This window comes from Ambystoma mexicanum, chromosome 11 (assembly GCF_040938575.1).
Source record: "Ambystoma mexicanum isolate Mex_15411 chromosome 11, UKY_AmexF1_1, whole genome shotgun sequence".
NCBI lineage: Eukaryota > Metazoa > Chordata > Amphibia > Caudata > Ambystomatidae > Ambystoma > Ambystoma mexicanum.
In genome coordinates, this window is record NC_090934.1 from 1,102,837,112 (window position 1) to 1,102,853,872 (window position 16,761).

The 16,761-nt window shown below is 46.4% G+C and overlaps 1 protein-coding gene across 10 annotated transcripts in view; it reads right to left on the reverse strand.

Annotated features, from left to right (window-relative positions):
- HERC1 (HECT and RLD domain containing E3 ubiquitin protein ligase family member 1) overlaps positions 1–16,761 on the reverse strand; it is a 3,379,312-nt gene that overhangs the window by 2,775,856 nt on the left and 586,695 nt on the right. For all 10 annotated transcript variants that reach the window (XM_069624399.1, XM_069624403.1, XM_069624396.1 and 7 more), the window contains exon 17: positions 1,210–1,401. In XM_069624399.1, the coding sequence (XP_069480500.1) occupies positions 1,210–1,401 (192 nt within the window). The remainder of the gene's footprint in view (positions 1–1,209; positions 1,402–16,761) is intronic.

Consider the following 16,761-nt stretch of genomic DNA (forward strand, 5'->3'; position numbering starts at 1 on the left):
CATGGGAGTCTTAGTCAAACACATCTGGGGGGTCACAGATTGAAGACACCTGCCTTAGGTGATCAAACTCTGAACCAAAGAGTGAAAGTCTTGTCTTCCCACATACTGTACTTGTGGTAGTCATTTACTTCAAAAAGGTTTTGCAGTGGATCATCTGTCCCCCTCGCCCCACACATTTTTTCCAAAACACATTCCTCTATCGGTTAAGTTCTTCGCAACTCGCGATTCAGAAAAAGACCCACCTCTTGCCTTCAACAGGTCTGGATGAACACTCCTAAATAAGCCTACAGGCAGGCCTTATCAAATGTATTTCAGTCCAATTTGTGCATTAGGCCCAATGCTCTCAGAGGAGCTGCATGCTTTGACGTAAACTAAAAGAATAATTGAGGGCATGTCAAGATTACCTTTTGGGTTGATGCAAAAACCTCTTACATAAATATAAGAACAGGTAGCTTTACAAGTGTTCCAGAAGAAATCCTACTTTTATAAACCTTTGACTATCGCTCAACCTCTGAAAGTTTCTACAGAAGGCAAAGCAGGACATTGTCTTTTTAGTTCTTATATTTCCACTCATATGTAGGTTGCAATAAAGTCATCTTCAATGAACACACACTGTAAAACATGAAGGGTGGTTTCTCTGGGACACAATGCTACAGAGGAGACATTTAAGGCAAATGTATCAACAAAAATAGGATGTCATTCAACACAAAATCAACCAAAAACTTCCAAAAACCACTTCTTCGAACAAGGTTTTATGAAAAACACAGATCAGAACGAAATAGCTGCAGGCTAATCCATGATACCATTGGGAAAGCAGATCCGGATCCTCTACAATACAAGATAATTTATGAAGAATTGATTGTTTCTGCCATACAAACTCACTCTCAATGAAAGTAGGCTGTTGTGATGAAAGAATCTTTAAACAGATTATCTTCTAAACAAACATTGCAATGTTCACATTAAGATGTGCCTTGATAAATGTACTTGTAAATCCTCTCGCATTCCACAATACCTTTATATTTAAAAACATTTAATCAAGTAGAGTTTAACATTGTAAAAATCTTGATTTAAGGACTTAAACAGGGTAAAAATAATGCAAAGAAATAAAATATGCAATTAATCTCTAATGAAGTGAAGTGTGTTAGTCACTAAAATTTGTATCGAAGATGCATTGAGTTTTACAACCACAATACTGTTATGATCCCTTACCATGAAGAGGCCACTGCAGTTCTTGGTCTTCAAGAAGGGAAGCAGCTGGCAAAAGCCTATTAAGACAATCTAGAGGTGGCAGAAGATCTAGCAGAAAATTCAGCAAAGGTCGTGCTACAGACACCGGCAACAATAGTAACGCGTTCACAATCTGACAAAGCATGCTGCCGGCTGCAGACACATAGATCACATCTATAAAGATAAAGAAAACACCATTAGGTTAAACTGTCTCCATGTATTCTACTTTAACTCAACAAAAATATTTCCACTTGTACAGGAATAGATATGTAAACAGCCTGCTCCTCGACTCCTCATTCTGATCTTACCACCGCCCCCCCATCTGACTGACACACATACACACACACACACACACACACACACACAAAATCGATGAATGGTTTTTATAAGAATCAGTCTTAATGTGCAATCCTCTTGTAACAGTTTTCAGTGGCCCTTAAAAATACTAAGATATCTATATCTCAGGGTTGCATTTGTAAAATGGTCTCTTAATACCAGGACCGTGCATTCAGTTTAACTTGACAGAAGAAGAAATGGCATAACTGCTGGTATACGTCTTTCTGATATGGATATTCCTTCCACAGATTTCACATCTTTGAATCCATCCCGACACAGCTCTAGAAAACGTTTTCACTTAACCAACAGATGCCGCCAGGTGGCTCCTATGCCATCTCCATCACAGGCCGCAAGTGCTGACACGTGCCAGACATGATATCAGGACCCTTTCTATTTTCAGCTACTGAAGGCATTTCCTCATTTCCGTACTTGAAGCAGAAGCAGAGTGTAAACAGACTTGCATCAATTCAAAAAAAGTTAGTACGATTACAATAATTCCAAAGTAATCATGTTTGGCAGGCCATGGTCGAAGGTCGATGAGGAATATCCTGGCGCAGCAGAAAGATCACTTAAGGCAGAGAAGCAATATGTGCATCTTTGAAGGACTCAAAGCAAAATCCAAATCAAAAGAAGGTAGGTTGATGGACAGTTGCTTTTTTATAACAGGAAGTTTTGCATCTTCGCTGGCTTTTTGATACAGTGGTTAATGTTGAGTGAATGTATGGAGTGAAGCCTCTGCAGAACAGACCACCTTGTAGAGCTGCGTGACCCCTAATGGAATGTACCTTAAGGCCATCAGGGCTTCTATGCTTGCTAGTTTGTAACAGGTTTTTATGTAGAGGAGGATACATCTGAAAACCGTTTGCCTGATGAATGCTTTGCATTTCTTGGGCCAGTAAATCCAAATCAAACTGGTCATCACTCCTGGCACTTTGAAACACTATCTTCTTGTATAGGCACCTTATAAATATCCAATAAATAAATATTCATTTGTTCTTGAAAATTAATAGTTACTCACCGTACTGACTAACGTACTCTTAGTCCCCTTTCCTCCATACTGCATGAGTGTCCCTCGCTGGGGACGGGAGACAGAACCTTTTTCACCAGAAAAAACCTTCCCCTTTAAATTTAGAGGCATGCGGGGGAGCGGTTCGCCCACTGGCGCTACTCCTATAGTCCCCACTGACGCGTCGACAATATTAACAATTTCCTAATGACACCAGTATTATGGGGGGGAGGGTGGTGGTGTGAGGATGGTGGGACGTATGGAGGAAAGGGGACTATGGACCAAGTACGTTAGTTACTACGGTGAGTAACTATTAGTTAATCTTACATCCCATCCCCTTTCCTCCATATTGCATGGGCGATTACAACTGAATGCAGGGATTAATTTCACCAAAATGCCAGGGGTAGTGGAAGTGATATCACACGACCCTTGACCCCCTGATGACATCACAGGAATTTGTCATTTGGCCCCACACCCCAAGTGATATCACGGGAAGCAATGGAACACGATCTTGTGGCATCACATAGCATTGTACACTACAAAAAATATGGTTACGATATCACTATAATGTGATCTACATTTCAAAAATGTACATTACAAGAATGGATCGCCAAATGTATCGTTAATATCAGTGCGTATAGGCCCATATTACCAAATTACTGTGAATGCAAGCAGACGTCCATGACCAAATGATAATGATGTGTTATTATATAGCACTTACGCTTAAGCGATTTATATAGAAAAAATATATACCCAATATCACCCAACCTGTGTTGGTACTCATTTATCGACCTCAGAAGGATGAAAGGCTGAGTTGCTGCGTTTAAGAACAGACTAAATCAGTGACTCGCCCCCTGAAGTGTGCCTGAAACCTTTAATGAATCTAGCAATTATTGTATAGAATTCCAGAAAGACACATTTAGTATTCCTATTCTTTCTTATTTACGGTCAGTGCTGAAAGTAGTAGACTTGTGGCACTCCTGTTCTTATTTTTCTTCTTTTTTTTTTTAAGGGGCCTAAACAAGAAAGCCAGCCACTCCAGAAGTAAAGAGCCACATGGTGCTGGCCACAGCCTAGGAGCTTGCATTAAAAAAAATAAATTGTCCTTTTTTTTTTATAGAGGTCGCAGGGTAGACCACAGAGGTCGCAAGGGAGCCCTGCGACCTCTGGCGACCCCTAAATGACGGCCCTGACTGAATGTAGGCCCAGGGTGGAGAGTAGACTCTCCTTAAGGAAATAGATTCCTTAGAACCGCCTGTCCGACAGCCGCACCTGACTTGTAGCCGGCGTCCAAACAGTAATGCCTTGCAGAAAGCCGACAGGGTGGCCCATTTGGCCACCCTGCTGATAACCTGCCACAGTACCTGCCGTTGGAATGCAATGGCCGTGGGCCTGGCTCTGGCTCAGACATTGTGGGCGTGCATGGTGGCTGACAATGGCCTGTGCTGCCTGTCGTATGTCTTCTTTATGGCGGAGACCATTCACTGTGCAATAGTGTGCTTGATGCCCGATACCTGGGCCTTGACACCCCGAAGGAAACAAACAGTGCGTCCGACTTGCGGAAGCACCTGGTCCTGTACAGATAGCATTTCGCAGAGTGTGTTCATAAGTGGGGAGGAAGTGTGGCATACCGCTTCCGGAGATCTCGCCCTGACTTGCCAGTCATCCTGGTACGGGTAGACGTGCTGGCCCTGAGGAGGACTGCCACTGCATTCATGAGCCTGGTAAATACCCTGGGGACTGAGATGAGCCCAAGGGGTAGCACCTTGTATTGGAAATGGCAGCCCATGATCGTGAAGCGCAGGAAGGAGCAATGTGGTTGCCAAATCGGGACGCGTAGATAAGCGTCCTTCAGATCCAGGGAGCACATCCAGCCTCCCTCGTCTAGTGTCTCCGCAATGAGACACTAGACGAGGGAGATGCTCACGGCATAACATACGCTGTTCTAGCATATTTCAAAGGTCAATAATGGTTGGTAATTCATAGTGTCACTCCTGTCCCCCTTATTAAATATCAGAATTACCACTAATCGCTTCCAGGAAGAGGGTGTAGGACCCTATGACTTATTATGGTCATTGAAAAGGTTAAACGTATAGGAAACAGTCTTCTTTTGAATATGAAAGGCATATTTGTATAAGATGGAAGGAGACGTATGCGCGGTATAAGAACATTATCTAAGCTTAATCCATCGATTACACTGGCCTCTATGATGTGTCTCTGTAGACGTGTAATTGTCAACCTTGTTCTATTGCATATTCTGCATGATGGCATAAAGTTGGTAGTAGCATAATTACAGCACCTACCTTGTTTAAGCTTGTGAGGAGGCATTTGTCCTACAGCATTTTGCGCTTTAGAGACTGAAAAGTTGAGCCAGTAATTTACTGTACATTGACAGCAAGATCCGCCGTGCCCTGTGTGAAGAGAAGTGGGGGTGGAAAGAAGTAACAAACTTATTCTGAATATTTATGATAGCTGTTGAAGAGGAAGGGCACACTGAGGTGCACTTTGACGTTTGGACAGCAGAGGGCAACCTAACTGATAAATTGCATCAGCATGTACGGAAACATACCTCAGCGTTTTATATATATATAAATAAAAGAAATTTGGACTACAAATTATGCTTCTTTTATTTGACATGAGGCTTGTCGAAGAGTTATGAGATTTCTTTTAATTATGTACATGCAAGTTTATTATTGATTGATACAAGGAAGTTATTGATGGACGTCTTAAACACACCTCTGGCCACTACACTCACATGATTTTATTAAATGTACTTCACTGATAAACTTGCCATATAATGGAACGACGCATAGCAAATGGGAACACAACGGAGGAAAGATTAAAACTGCTCATCAAAATTAGGTTACCTATGACAGTGTCAAGATGCTTGTTTAATAGGTTGGTGTATGTGTATATAGCCGGTCAGGAAAAATCCTAATGGGACGGACCCAGTGTATTAGTCTCTTCTCCCCACTGGGGAGCCACCACCTTTGGGACTGGGAAGGTGAGTCCGCTACGCAATACACTCCCCTAGGGGACAGGGCATGCGCGATCCCATTGGGGGTGATCTCCGTATAGGGACAAGGAATACCCAAGAAGGGATTCCCCTTTACCTCCCCTCATTGCAATGTCGCAAACATTTATGGGTTATACAGGAAATAACCAGGGTTATTGGGTACAGGATGCCTTTTAAGGTGGATGGCATGGTTCTGCTTTGGCAAAACCCGGGACCACTGGTACCTTTCTCCTCTGTTCCAAGAAGGAATCTTAATTCAGCAGCATGCCACACAAGGGAGGAGCTGACAGGCATGCAGTCAGGATAGGAGGAGGATCTGGCCAGTAGCCCGTGGAGTGCTGCTGCTCCAGAGGCAGTGGGAGTCCTGAGCGGACGGGAACTAAGACAGACCAAAGCCAAACCAAACACTGGATGCACTGGTGTCTTATTCTGCTGCACAAAGAGAAGCAGCATTGTGGAAGAGCAGACCATGTGAATTGCAGGCAAGACATGGATGCGGAACCGCAAGGTCCAGAACGACCGCCTCTACTACAGAGCAGTGGCGCTGTGGGACAGGTGTGTGGCAGGACCCAAGGAGCTGTTGGGAGGGTGGTGAGTCCCAACAGAGCACAAGCTGGGATGAAGATACAAATACCTCAGAAGGGGTTGAAAAGCAACAGAGGACCATGGCCTGAGACAGGCAGCCATGAACAACCTGGGGCCAATGACCTGAATTCCCCAGGAAGGGGAGAAACAGACAGCACTGGGCTAACGATCCGTATACGCAACAACACGATTAGAAAAACAAGCGACTACAGCGGTCTCAGAACAATGAAGCCTGCACAGGGCTAACAATCAGAGTACCCCAAGAGGGGTGTGATGAGAGAAGCAATAGAGGATATAGGGCTGAACAAGCCCGAAGCCCACATTGGGCCAACAACCCAAGTACCCCAGAAGGGCGTGAGAGAAGCAACCAATGACACAGGGCTAAGCAGTGCGAAGCAGGCACATAGCCCACGTGGGGCTTACAATCTGACTACCCTAGGAGAAGCGACAAAATTGCAAGGTTGAACACGCCTGCAACCAATGCTAGCTTACTCTGGAGGGGCCGGGGGGTGGATGATCAAAGACGGGCTGAGCAGTCCCTGTAGCCCACCCAGGGGCTGAGTCTACCCGAAGGTAAAACTGAATATTGCAGGAGGGACGAAACACATTTTAGTAGACGAAAACATAGTTTTGACCCTAAGGACCAGCCAAGAGAACGTTTTGTTGGAACTCTTCCACAGAGCCGAAAGCTGGAAGAAGTATGAAGAACTCTTTGGTGGTGGTCAGAAAACCAGCCACCACTAGGTTTAACCAAGGGGGAGTAACCATATCCTAAGTTAAAGCTTAGAATTTCTTTACATAGTGGTAAGGCAGATGTTGGATTAGCGTGGGTTTTGACAGAGGACAGAATTAATTTATGAGAATTCCTGACGGGTACCGATTTATTTGTTTTTAAAATACGGACTTCATCATAGAAGTCTTAGTTACTTACCTGTAACTGTATTTCTCCAGCATTGGTCTCTTTCATAGATTCACATGCTTGAATATTCCCCATCGTCAGACTGGGAATCCTCAGTGATACACAATTATTAAAATTTTAATATACATCCCTTCTCCCCTAGGGAATGCATGTAAATACTCCATTGTGGCCTATGAGCCATTCTATTGTGTAGTCCCTCCACTTCACTTTGGTCCTTTATGGCCCCAACCAATGAGGTGACAGGGTTTAAGCTCCGCCACAGTCAGCCATCTTCAGATTTTGAACCATAGAAACTAAAGTATGATGGGCGCTGAGCGTAGGAGCAGCCTCTCTGGGGAGGCAGGTGGGCGCATGTGAATATAAGATACCAATGCTGAAAAGTTATTTCTGACAAACCTTTACCATGAAGCAACACAATATACGTTGCCCTTTTGTGCGGGCCGCATAGGCAATGAACAGTGTTAGATAAGCGGAACTCCTTAGTTCTCTACAAGTAGAATTTCAAAACCCTAGTCACATCTAGGGAATGTAAAGCTCTTTCCACCACCGAAGTATGGTTGCGGAGGAAAGATGGTAGAACAATGCGTTCTGCGGGTGTCATTTCCGATAAGACCTTGGCCAGAAACTTTGGGTGTGTCCTCAAAATGACGCTGTCTTGCTGAAACAAAGTAAAAGGAGGGTTAATCTTAGATGTTTCGAACCACTCAGAGGAGTGGGTCCATTTCCGCACGTAGGTGATCCTTGTCAGGGGGGCTCGAGAGGACCTGATTATGTCCCAGCAGTCCACCGGAAGGTTAAAGTTCATGAGTTTGCGCTACTCAGGAACCAGGCTTTGAGGGAGAGGCTCGCTGGGTCATGGTGGAGGACTTTGTGGTTCTGCCGAGTCAAGAGGTATTGATGAGCCTGGAGGCGAATTAGAGGCCACTAGGATAGATGCTGGAGAATCGGGTACCAGATCTATCGCACCCAGTCCGGCGCTATTAGGATCATGGGGCAATCCTGTTCCTTCATTCTGCGCTGAACTCTGGCTAGGAGTGGAAAGGGAGGAAAAACAAAAGGAACTTCCCTGTCCAGTCCACCGAGAATGCATCTCCTGCTGACTGAAGGTCCAGGTAACCTTGAGGTGAATGCTTCACATTTCCTGTTTACCATGGTGGCAAAGCGGTCGATCTGTGGATGGCCCCATACAGAGAAAATCTGTTGAACTACTTTTTCGCCTAGCTCCCATTCTTGGGATGACGCATACTCCCTGCTCAGTTTGTCCGCTAAGACATTGTCCACTCACGGGAGATGTTCGCCCTGATCTGCACCTTGTGGTGCAAGGCCCATGACCATAGTAGTTGAGCTTCCTGTGATAAGATCTGACTTCGTGCCCCCTTGTTTGTGTAGTGCATGGAGGTTGTATTGTTTGTTTGGATGGTCAAAACTTGACCCGCCACTACTAGAAGGAAAGCTTTAAGAGCCCATCGTATCGCCCTGAGCTCTAGGACATTGATGTGGAGCTGTGATTCCTGGTATGACCAAGCCCCTTTTGTGTGGAGGTACGCCAAGTGTGCTCCCCATCCCGAAAGGGACGCATCTGTCCTTAAGAGAAGAGTGGATGTTGGTGCCTGGAATGGCATCCCTTGGAGCAAGTTCCGTGGAGTATTCCACCATCGAAGTGCCTTGTGCACTGCCGTCGGTATCTGGACTACATCTTCCCATGAACCCATGGCTTGTTTGCATTGGCGGTCCAGGGCCTCCTGTATTGGTCTCATGCGAAGTGAGCAATTTGGTATGAGAAATACACATGAGGACATCATGCCCAGGAGGGATTTGAAAGAGCATACCGCGGTCGTCTCTTTTTCTAGGAACAATGATGTCGAGCGGAGGATGGCTGCTACTCTGTCCGCCGATGGTCTTACCCTGGGAATGGTGGTGTCGAACTGGGCCCCCAGGAAAAGAACTATCTTGCTGGGTACTAGGCAGGATTTTATGTTCATCGAAAACCCTAATCCTTTCAGGAGTTTTATCGTTTTCGATACTGCCAATTTAGCTTGACTGTAGGAGCTTGCCCTCATCAACCAGTCGTCCAAATATGGAAAGACCTCCGTTCCCAACCTTCTGAGTTTCGCTGCTACGGGCGCCAGACATTTGGTAAATACCCTCAGTGCTGATTTTAGCCCAAACGGGAGTACACTGAATTGGAAATGTAGGTCTCCTATGGCAAACCTGAGGAACTGTCTGTGGGCAGGATGAATTGGAATGTGGAAATATGCGACGTCTAAGTCCAGGGTGGCTAGGAAGTCGTTTCTGTTCAGCCACACTAAGACGCCTTGCAGGGTTATCACTTTGAATTTGATGAGTTTGATGGATTTGTTAAGTGCCGTTAAGTCCAAGATGGGCATCCATTGACCGTTTTTCTTTTTGATTAGAAAGAAGCAGGAATAGAAACCTTTTCCTTTCTGGGAATAAGGAACTGGCTCTATAGCTGTTTTGTGCAGTCATTTTTTAACTTCGGCCATGACATTCCGCAGCATGTGAACTTTGGGTTGAATGGGTTGGCCAACTTTTTTCTGGCCGCTATTGTGATGACTGAGTCTGGCTTAGTATGACCCCCTTAAACAAAGCGGTGCTGAGTCAGGTGCCTTGGACTTTTCAGGTCTTGAAACTAACGCAGGTGTGGATAAAGGTGTGGCCAGTATCTTCGACCCAGACGCCCATATGGTGTTGAGAAGAGGAATGGTGGTAACCATTCTTCTGCGTTTGGCTCTGTGCTCGTAAAGCACCGACTTCTTCTCTTCCGAAGAAACTTGTATTTTGAACAAGTCCAATGCTTTACCAATTATAGTATGAAATGATACCAGATCGTCCGGTGTGACGAATCACCTTGGGAGTCTTTCTTCCTGGGTTTCTCGACGATATAATCATCCCATTCACTGGGAGCATCAGGTTCCTGCGTAATCTCCCCTTGCTCAGGATCCGAAAAATCCCTGAACGGGTCCTCTTGCCAATCAGATACTGACACAGATGAAGGTACTGAAGTTGGATCTCGAATTGGCGATCGAGGTCTATGAGGTGATACTGGAGAGGGGACTATTGTCGGTGAAGCACTGAGTGTTCTGCTCCTGGATCTACGTGGAGGCTCCGGTGATCGTGCTCTTTTCTGTGGTCTACTCCTGGAAGGGGAGTGTCTGGGCGTGCTATGCTGGGGTGAAGCATCCCTCAGGGGGGTTCTTGGCTCCTTAGATACAGAACACCTATTCTTTTCCTCTTGGCGCCTGTTAAATTCCTCAATGATTATTTGCATCGATGCCATGAGCACCGGGTCATAAGGATCAGCCATGTCCTCTGAATCCGGTTGCCAAAGTCTGTTTTCCTTAGGAATGAGGAAATGTTGCTCACCAAGCATTTCCGTGTCTGAGAACTCCTCCTGATGAATTATGTCCGGGAGTTCTGTCATCTCTTTTAAAGGGGACAGAGGTGCTCCAAGTGGCTCAGGCGTATCTGGAATTGGAGACGTTGCTCCCAAAGACTTGTGGAGACTACTCACATTGGATGGTTTATCTGTGACATCAGCGAATGGTGTTGTGGGTTCTACTTCTTCAGAAGACACAATCTTTCGGAGTCGTCAACGGTACTTTATTCGACAGTGGTTTCGCTGACAATGGCTTTGTCGACGGCAGTTTCGTGGACGAAGACTTTGAAGATGGTTGATCCGTTGATGACAGCTTTGTGGACGAGAGCTTTGTGGACGAGTGATGAGCTGTAACACGTTTTCTGTTCTGTCACACACTTGAGCCTTACGGACACACACCTGTTCAAGTTCCTCTGTTCCACTGCCCTCCTCGGTCTCCTCACTTGTACTGCTGGAGTCGGATCTGTATGTCCCTTCTAGTTCTGTACCTGTATCTTTCGTCTTTCTTCCGCTGAGGTGATCTGACTTGATGGGAAACCACAGTAGTCACTGGCGTACAGTGGCCCTGCGGCCCAGTCACCGAGGCAGACCCCAATGGGGAAAAAGCCAATGGCTGAGAAAACCCCAGGAAGAGAACCCGTTGTGGTTGTAGACAAGTTGTTCCGAAGTTTGCAGAATCTGAAGACGTGTCGTGGAGAAAGGTTCCGGTGGATTATGGGAGTTGTATGCTCAGATAAACAACTTATCGGCAATAGGGAGGAATGCAAGGTGATGGAAAAAGCAGGCTCCGGTTGGCGGGAAAGACGGAAGGTAAGGAGAATAGATCTACGTAGGGGAAACAGCAGCCTGAAAGCAAGTCACCGCAAACAAAGGAAAATAGGCGAGGACTGTTAGGCAGAAACCTGTGCAGTTCCCTTAGGGACCACTGCAAAAGATTTAAGACTACAGGTGTTGGCAGTAAACCCACTTGGTAGCAGTCTGTACCATGCAGATTTACCTGGTAGCTGTGGCTGAGCAGTCAAACTTCCCTCAAGAAGAGTTAGGCAGTATGCAAAGTATACTCAATAGGCACTCAGATACAATAATACAAGCAAACACTGACCAGAGCTTGGGTATCAAGTATATAATTATTTATTTAAAAACACACAGTTGAAACACTCCAGCACTCTTATTGTAAAATATTCTAAATACAGTTACTATTATGATATATACACCCCTTTTGCCCTTCTTAGAAAATCACAGTAAGACACCACTTATTTTCATACAGAGGTGAGCGCTTAACTAGATTGCACTCTACTAAGGTTGTGAAAAAGGGAGGGTAAAAGGCAGAATATGCAGGGTTACACCACTCTACGATTCAGGAACACTATTTAGCAAGGCAGAGAGCAAAAAGTCACTGGTGAGCCAAAGTCCAAAGGCTGGGCCCACTCTTAGAGAGAGCAGAGCACAAATGCGCCCAAGATCACAGTTACACTAGGCTTAGAAAGTCTTGCAGAGAGTTCAGAAAAGAGTTTAGAGAGGCTTTAGAAAAGTTTAGCCAGGGTGTCCCAGGCTAACCCAGGTTCGAAAGCCGGGGGCTAAATCTACCCCGTACAGTCGGTTGCAATGGAAGCCAGGCGGGACACAGTACCTTAAGTGGGAAGGATCCTCCAGCGGTGGCAGTTGTTCCTGGTAGTGGTTGCAAGTTGCGTCGTCGTACAGGGGAAGAGAAGATCTCGACGTGGAGGAAAGATGCAGGTCGTTGCACTACCAGGGCAGAAACCAGCCGCGGAGTTTTCCGGTTAAAGGTGGTACCTTATCTCGTGGTCGTGGTAAAACATGGTATCCCGGTTGCCGGGGTGTTTAGCACGGGCAAGGCGGCCACGAGATACGTCGGGAAAGCGAAAAGACGGTGAAACTGGTTATCCCCACCAGTCAAAGGAAGAAGACTCTCCGGCGGGAGATCTCCTCTGTCGTTGGGAAAAGTGGTGAGACGGTCCAGCAGGGCTCCACCGGTCGTGGTGTCGTGGCAGGTCGGCTCAGCTTCTCCCTCGTCGGATTCTTAGGTCCTGTGGCGACTTCTGAAGTTCCAGTCCCCAAAGCCCTGCTTTTATGCAGCAAACCCCCATTCACTCAGCCTAGCTGTCACTCAAACATGCTGGCCAATCAGGACGGAGTGCGACTTGAGTTGCCTAGGCAACTCAGTCCAGGGTGCCTGAATTCCCCTCCACCCCTCCTAAGTACCCCAGACATAATGGCACCACTTTGGAGGGCTTCTGTGGAGGAGCCCGCCAAAAAGTGGGACAAAGGGCTCGACTTGGGTTGGAGTCACAGAAGAGAACACAAATGCCATTTTAGAATCAAGTTTTGGCAAAAAATACCAACCGGAGAATGAATATTAAATAAACCGGCGGTATGTTCGAGGCTACCGTAAATAAATAAAGAGTAGCCTAAAACAATTGGAAATCCCATAGGAAAATATTTGCGGTTGAATATAAAAAGTAGTATCCACTGCCACCAGCCAAAACTCGATCAGGGGGGGCGGAGACGTGCCCCCTCGACTAACAGACCCTGGGGCAATCGAATTGCCCCAGCCAGTACGTCCACAATATGATGGTTTGTACTGGTTCTGTTCAGAATTTAAGACTAGTAAAGTCAATGGTGACTTTACATGCCCTGGGATACAGTAGTCCGTCCCAGGGTATGGAGTCTATACGGGGGGGGGGGTCACTATGACACCCCTGTGTTACTGCACGGAGGGTGCGGTGTAACACACATCACAAAAACACATGAAACTCTATGGAGTAAAAGACCCCATAGCCCATTAAACACATCTAGATTCAAAGAAATGCACTCAAATCATGTCCAAGAGTGAGGGTAAAAGAGTCTCACTCTTGGCAGGAGAAAAAAATAAACCCCAAAAATCCAGCAAAGCTGCTGGGGGACTCACTAGGTTAGGAAATTCAGCCTAAACAGAGAATTCTCCCTAACAAGGACTAGAAGGGCCGCTCGGCGGAACGGCAGTAGAGGGGAAAAGATAGTGCTGGGAGGCAAAGACCGGGAAAGGGAGTAGAAAAGAGGGACGAAGATAGACGAAAAAACACTGAGCGCTAGCAAACCGAAAGCAACAGAGCGAAAGCCGTGAAGTGGGTTACAACGCAAAGAATGTTGGTAGGAAGCAGTATAAGTACCTCCCAGCCACCATAGTGCAGAAAGAAAAGACTAGACCGTTACCAGCACGTTAATGAGAACGTGATGGAACCACTAATGGCAGCCCCATCTGAACCTATTTAAGAGCCTCCAGGTAACCGGACGCATGACATGAGCTTCCTTTGTCGACGACTGCTTCGTGGCCGATGACTTCGATGAGGATTTGGTTGTGGACGATGAGGCTTGGAGTGTTGTCGCAGTTGATGGTGGCTTCATCGACGGCTTTGTCGTCGGTGAGTCCCTGATCTTGCTGCCGCTCGTGGACGGCTTCTCGGCGGACGGCTGTCTCCCCCCCCACCCCTGGTTTTTTAAAAACGCCTCCTTACCTTTGGAGGTGGTTTTTTCTTCAGGATGACGTGCCTTGTGGTGTCCCGAGTCCAAGGAAGGCATAGAAGAAGTGGCTTCCAACTTTCTTTTAGCCTTATGAGAGGGAGAGGAACTCCTTTCCACTGAAGAAGCCCTTCTCTTAGTTTGTCTCTCAGATGTTTTAGTAGCTGATACAGGAGCTGTCCTGTCAGACTCCTCGTCAGAGGACAGACCTTTGGCTTCTAGGTGTAACAGAAGTCTCCTGCGTCTGTCTTGTAGGGTTTTGGTGGAGAAAGTCCTGCAAATGTCACATTTGTTGATGTCATGTGGATATAAGCAGTAAATACAGTGGTCATGTGGATCCTTCATGTAGACCAGTTTCTTCCTGCACCTCGTGCAGTCCGTGAACAGGGAAGGCTTCTTGGCAGACAGAAGCTCAGCCATGCTGAGGAGAACTTTCACTCAATGAAATAGTGCCAAGAAAAACATTTCTCAGAGCCCAAAGGCTCAGAATAGAAAGCCGCTAAGGAGGGGAAAACACTAGAACATATTATAAAAGAACAAGTTACTTCTTACCTTGTAACGTTCTTTCGATGGGATGTTCCTCCGACGTATTCCTTATCTTTGATAATTCGTCTCCAGCTTGCTGGCCTTGGACATTTTTTCAGTAGAGGGTGCTGCGCGTCGACATCCGCCGAGTCGATCTCCCTCGACGGCCACCGTATCGGCGCCGAAGTCACCATGCCCATAAATAGCCGCGCGCGGCGTCCGTTGCTCAGTTCCGTTTTGTAGTATAAGAAAAGTCATGCCTGAATTGGTTATTGACCTTGAAGGAGCGTAAGCTGCAACCGCAAGGGAAGTATTACTGCAGGGATGGATGGGAGGAGCGATAAGGAATACGTCGGAGGAACATCCCATCGAAAGAACGTTACAAGGTAAGAAGCAACTTGTTCTTCGAAGGGATTGTGTCCTCCGACGTATTCCTTATCTTTGATAGACTCCCATAGCAGTGGCATGTAATTGGAGGTGGGAGTAAGAATGTCATGCACCCCTTAGGGATGAACCGAATGTAATACGACTTTGCCAAATCTGGTCTCTTGACTAGTGGAGGAATCCAGGTTGTAAAATTTTGTGAATGTATGTGCGGACGACCATGTGGCAGCCGCACATATGTCTCTAACCCGTACCCCTCTTTGGAGGGCCGAAGAGGCTGCGATACCCTGGGTTGAATGAGCCCTAAGATTTTGGGGTGGCTCTTTCCCTGCCAGTTTGTAACATTCCAGAGTGGCCAAGATAATCCACCTGGAAATGGTTTGTTTTGTTATGGGTAACCCCAACTTGTGACCTGAGTATCCTACAAACAGTTGGTCTGCTTGTCTGATCCTAGCCATTCTGCTGATGTAAAAGTTTAGAGCTCGCCTTGGGTCCAGCTTATGTAGTCTTTCCAGATGGGGAGGAGGGTAGAACGAAGGTAACGTATGTTAGGCAGAAACCTGTGCAGTTCCCTCTAGGACCACTGCAAAAGATTTAAGACTACAGGTGTTTGGCAGTAAACCCACTTGGTAGCAGTCTGTACCACACAGATTCACTTGGTAGCTGTGGCTGAGCAGTCAGACTTCCCTCAAGAAGAGTTAGGCAGTATACAGAGCATTCACAATAGGTCAAAAGAACACAGTAGAACAAGTAAACACTGACCAGAGCTTGGTGTAAAAGAGATATAATTATTTATTTAAAACCACATCTAGTAAAACACACAGGCACTAATGTTAAGCAGTTCAAAAACACGGTCACTAAAAGATATACACTCTTAAAATAATATTAGACAAGTCTTAAGTAAAGCCCCACTTATTTTCAGACAGCGGTGAGCGCTTAACGCAGATGGCACTCTAATAATTCGTTTTAAAAGGAAGAGAAAAGCAGAAAATCAATTGAATCAGATCCCAACACTTTCACAAGAACCCAACAAGAGAGGAAGGCAAAGTAAAACCGTGAATTTAGAGTTCAGAAGGCCGGATCCACTTTAAGAGGATCAGAACGAAATGTGTCCAAGGTCACACGGTTGAAGTGCACAAAAGTCTCGAAAAGGTTCAGAAAGTGTTGGACCAAAAGAAAGGGACCAGTTAGATGGTCAAGGCGGCCAGCCCAGTCCAGAAGGTTAAGGGATTATTATTACCTTGTAGCAATCTTTAGAAAGGGAAGCCTGGTGGGCACGGTGCCTTAAAGTAGTGAGAATACTCCAGCGGGGGCAGTTCCTGGCAGCGGATGCAAGTCGGTGCTTCATCCGGGGGAAGAGAGGATCTCGTCGGGGAGGAAGACAGGAGTAGGTTGCACTGCCAGGGAAGAAATCAGCCGCGGAGTTCTCAGGTAAAAGGAGCGGTCCTTTTATTCGTGGTCCAGTGGTAAGTGGCTATCCGGTTGCCGGGGTGCTTGGCACAGGCAATTCGACCACAAGACGTCCTGGGATGCGAGGAAAGGAAGGTAAACTGGTTGTGCCCACCAGTCAAGGGAAGAAGCCTCTCCATTCGGGAGATCTTCTCGGTCGTCAGGAAGTGGTGAGTCGGTTCCGCAGGGCTCCACCGGTGGTGTCGACGTGGCAGGTCGGCTCAGCTTCTCCCTCGTCGGATTCTCAGGTCCTGTGGCGACTTCTGAAGTTCCAGTCCCCAAAGCCCTGCTTTTATGCAGCACACCCCCATTCACTCAGCCTAGCTGTCAATCAAACAACTTGGGCCAATCACACAAGAGTGCGACTTGAGTTACCAAGGTAACTCAGTCCAGGGTGC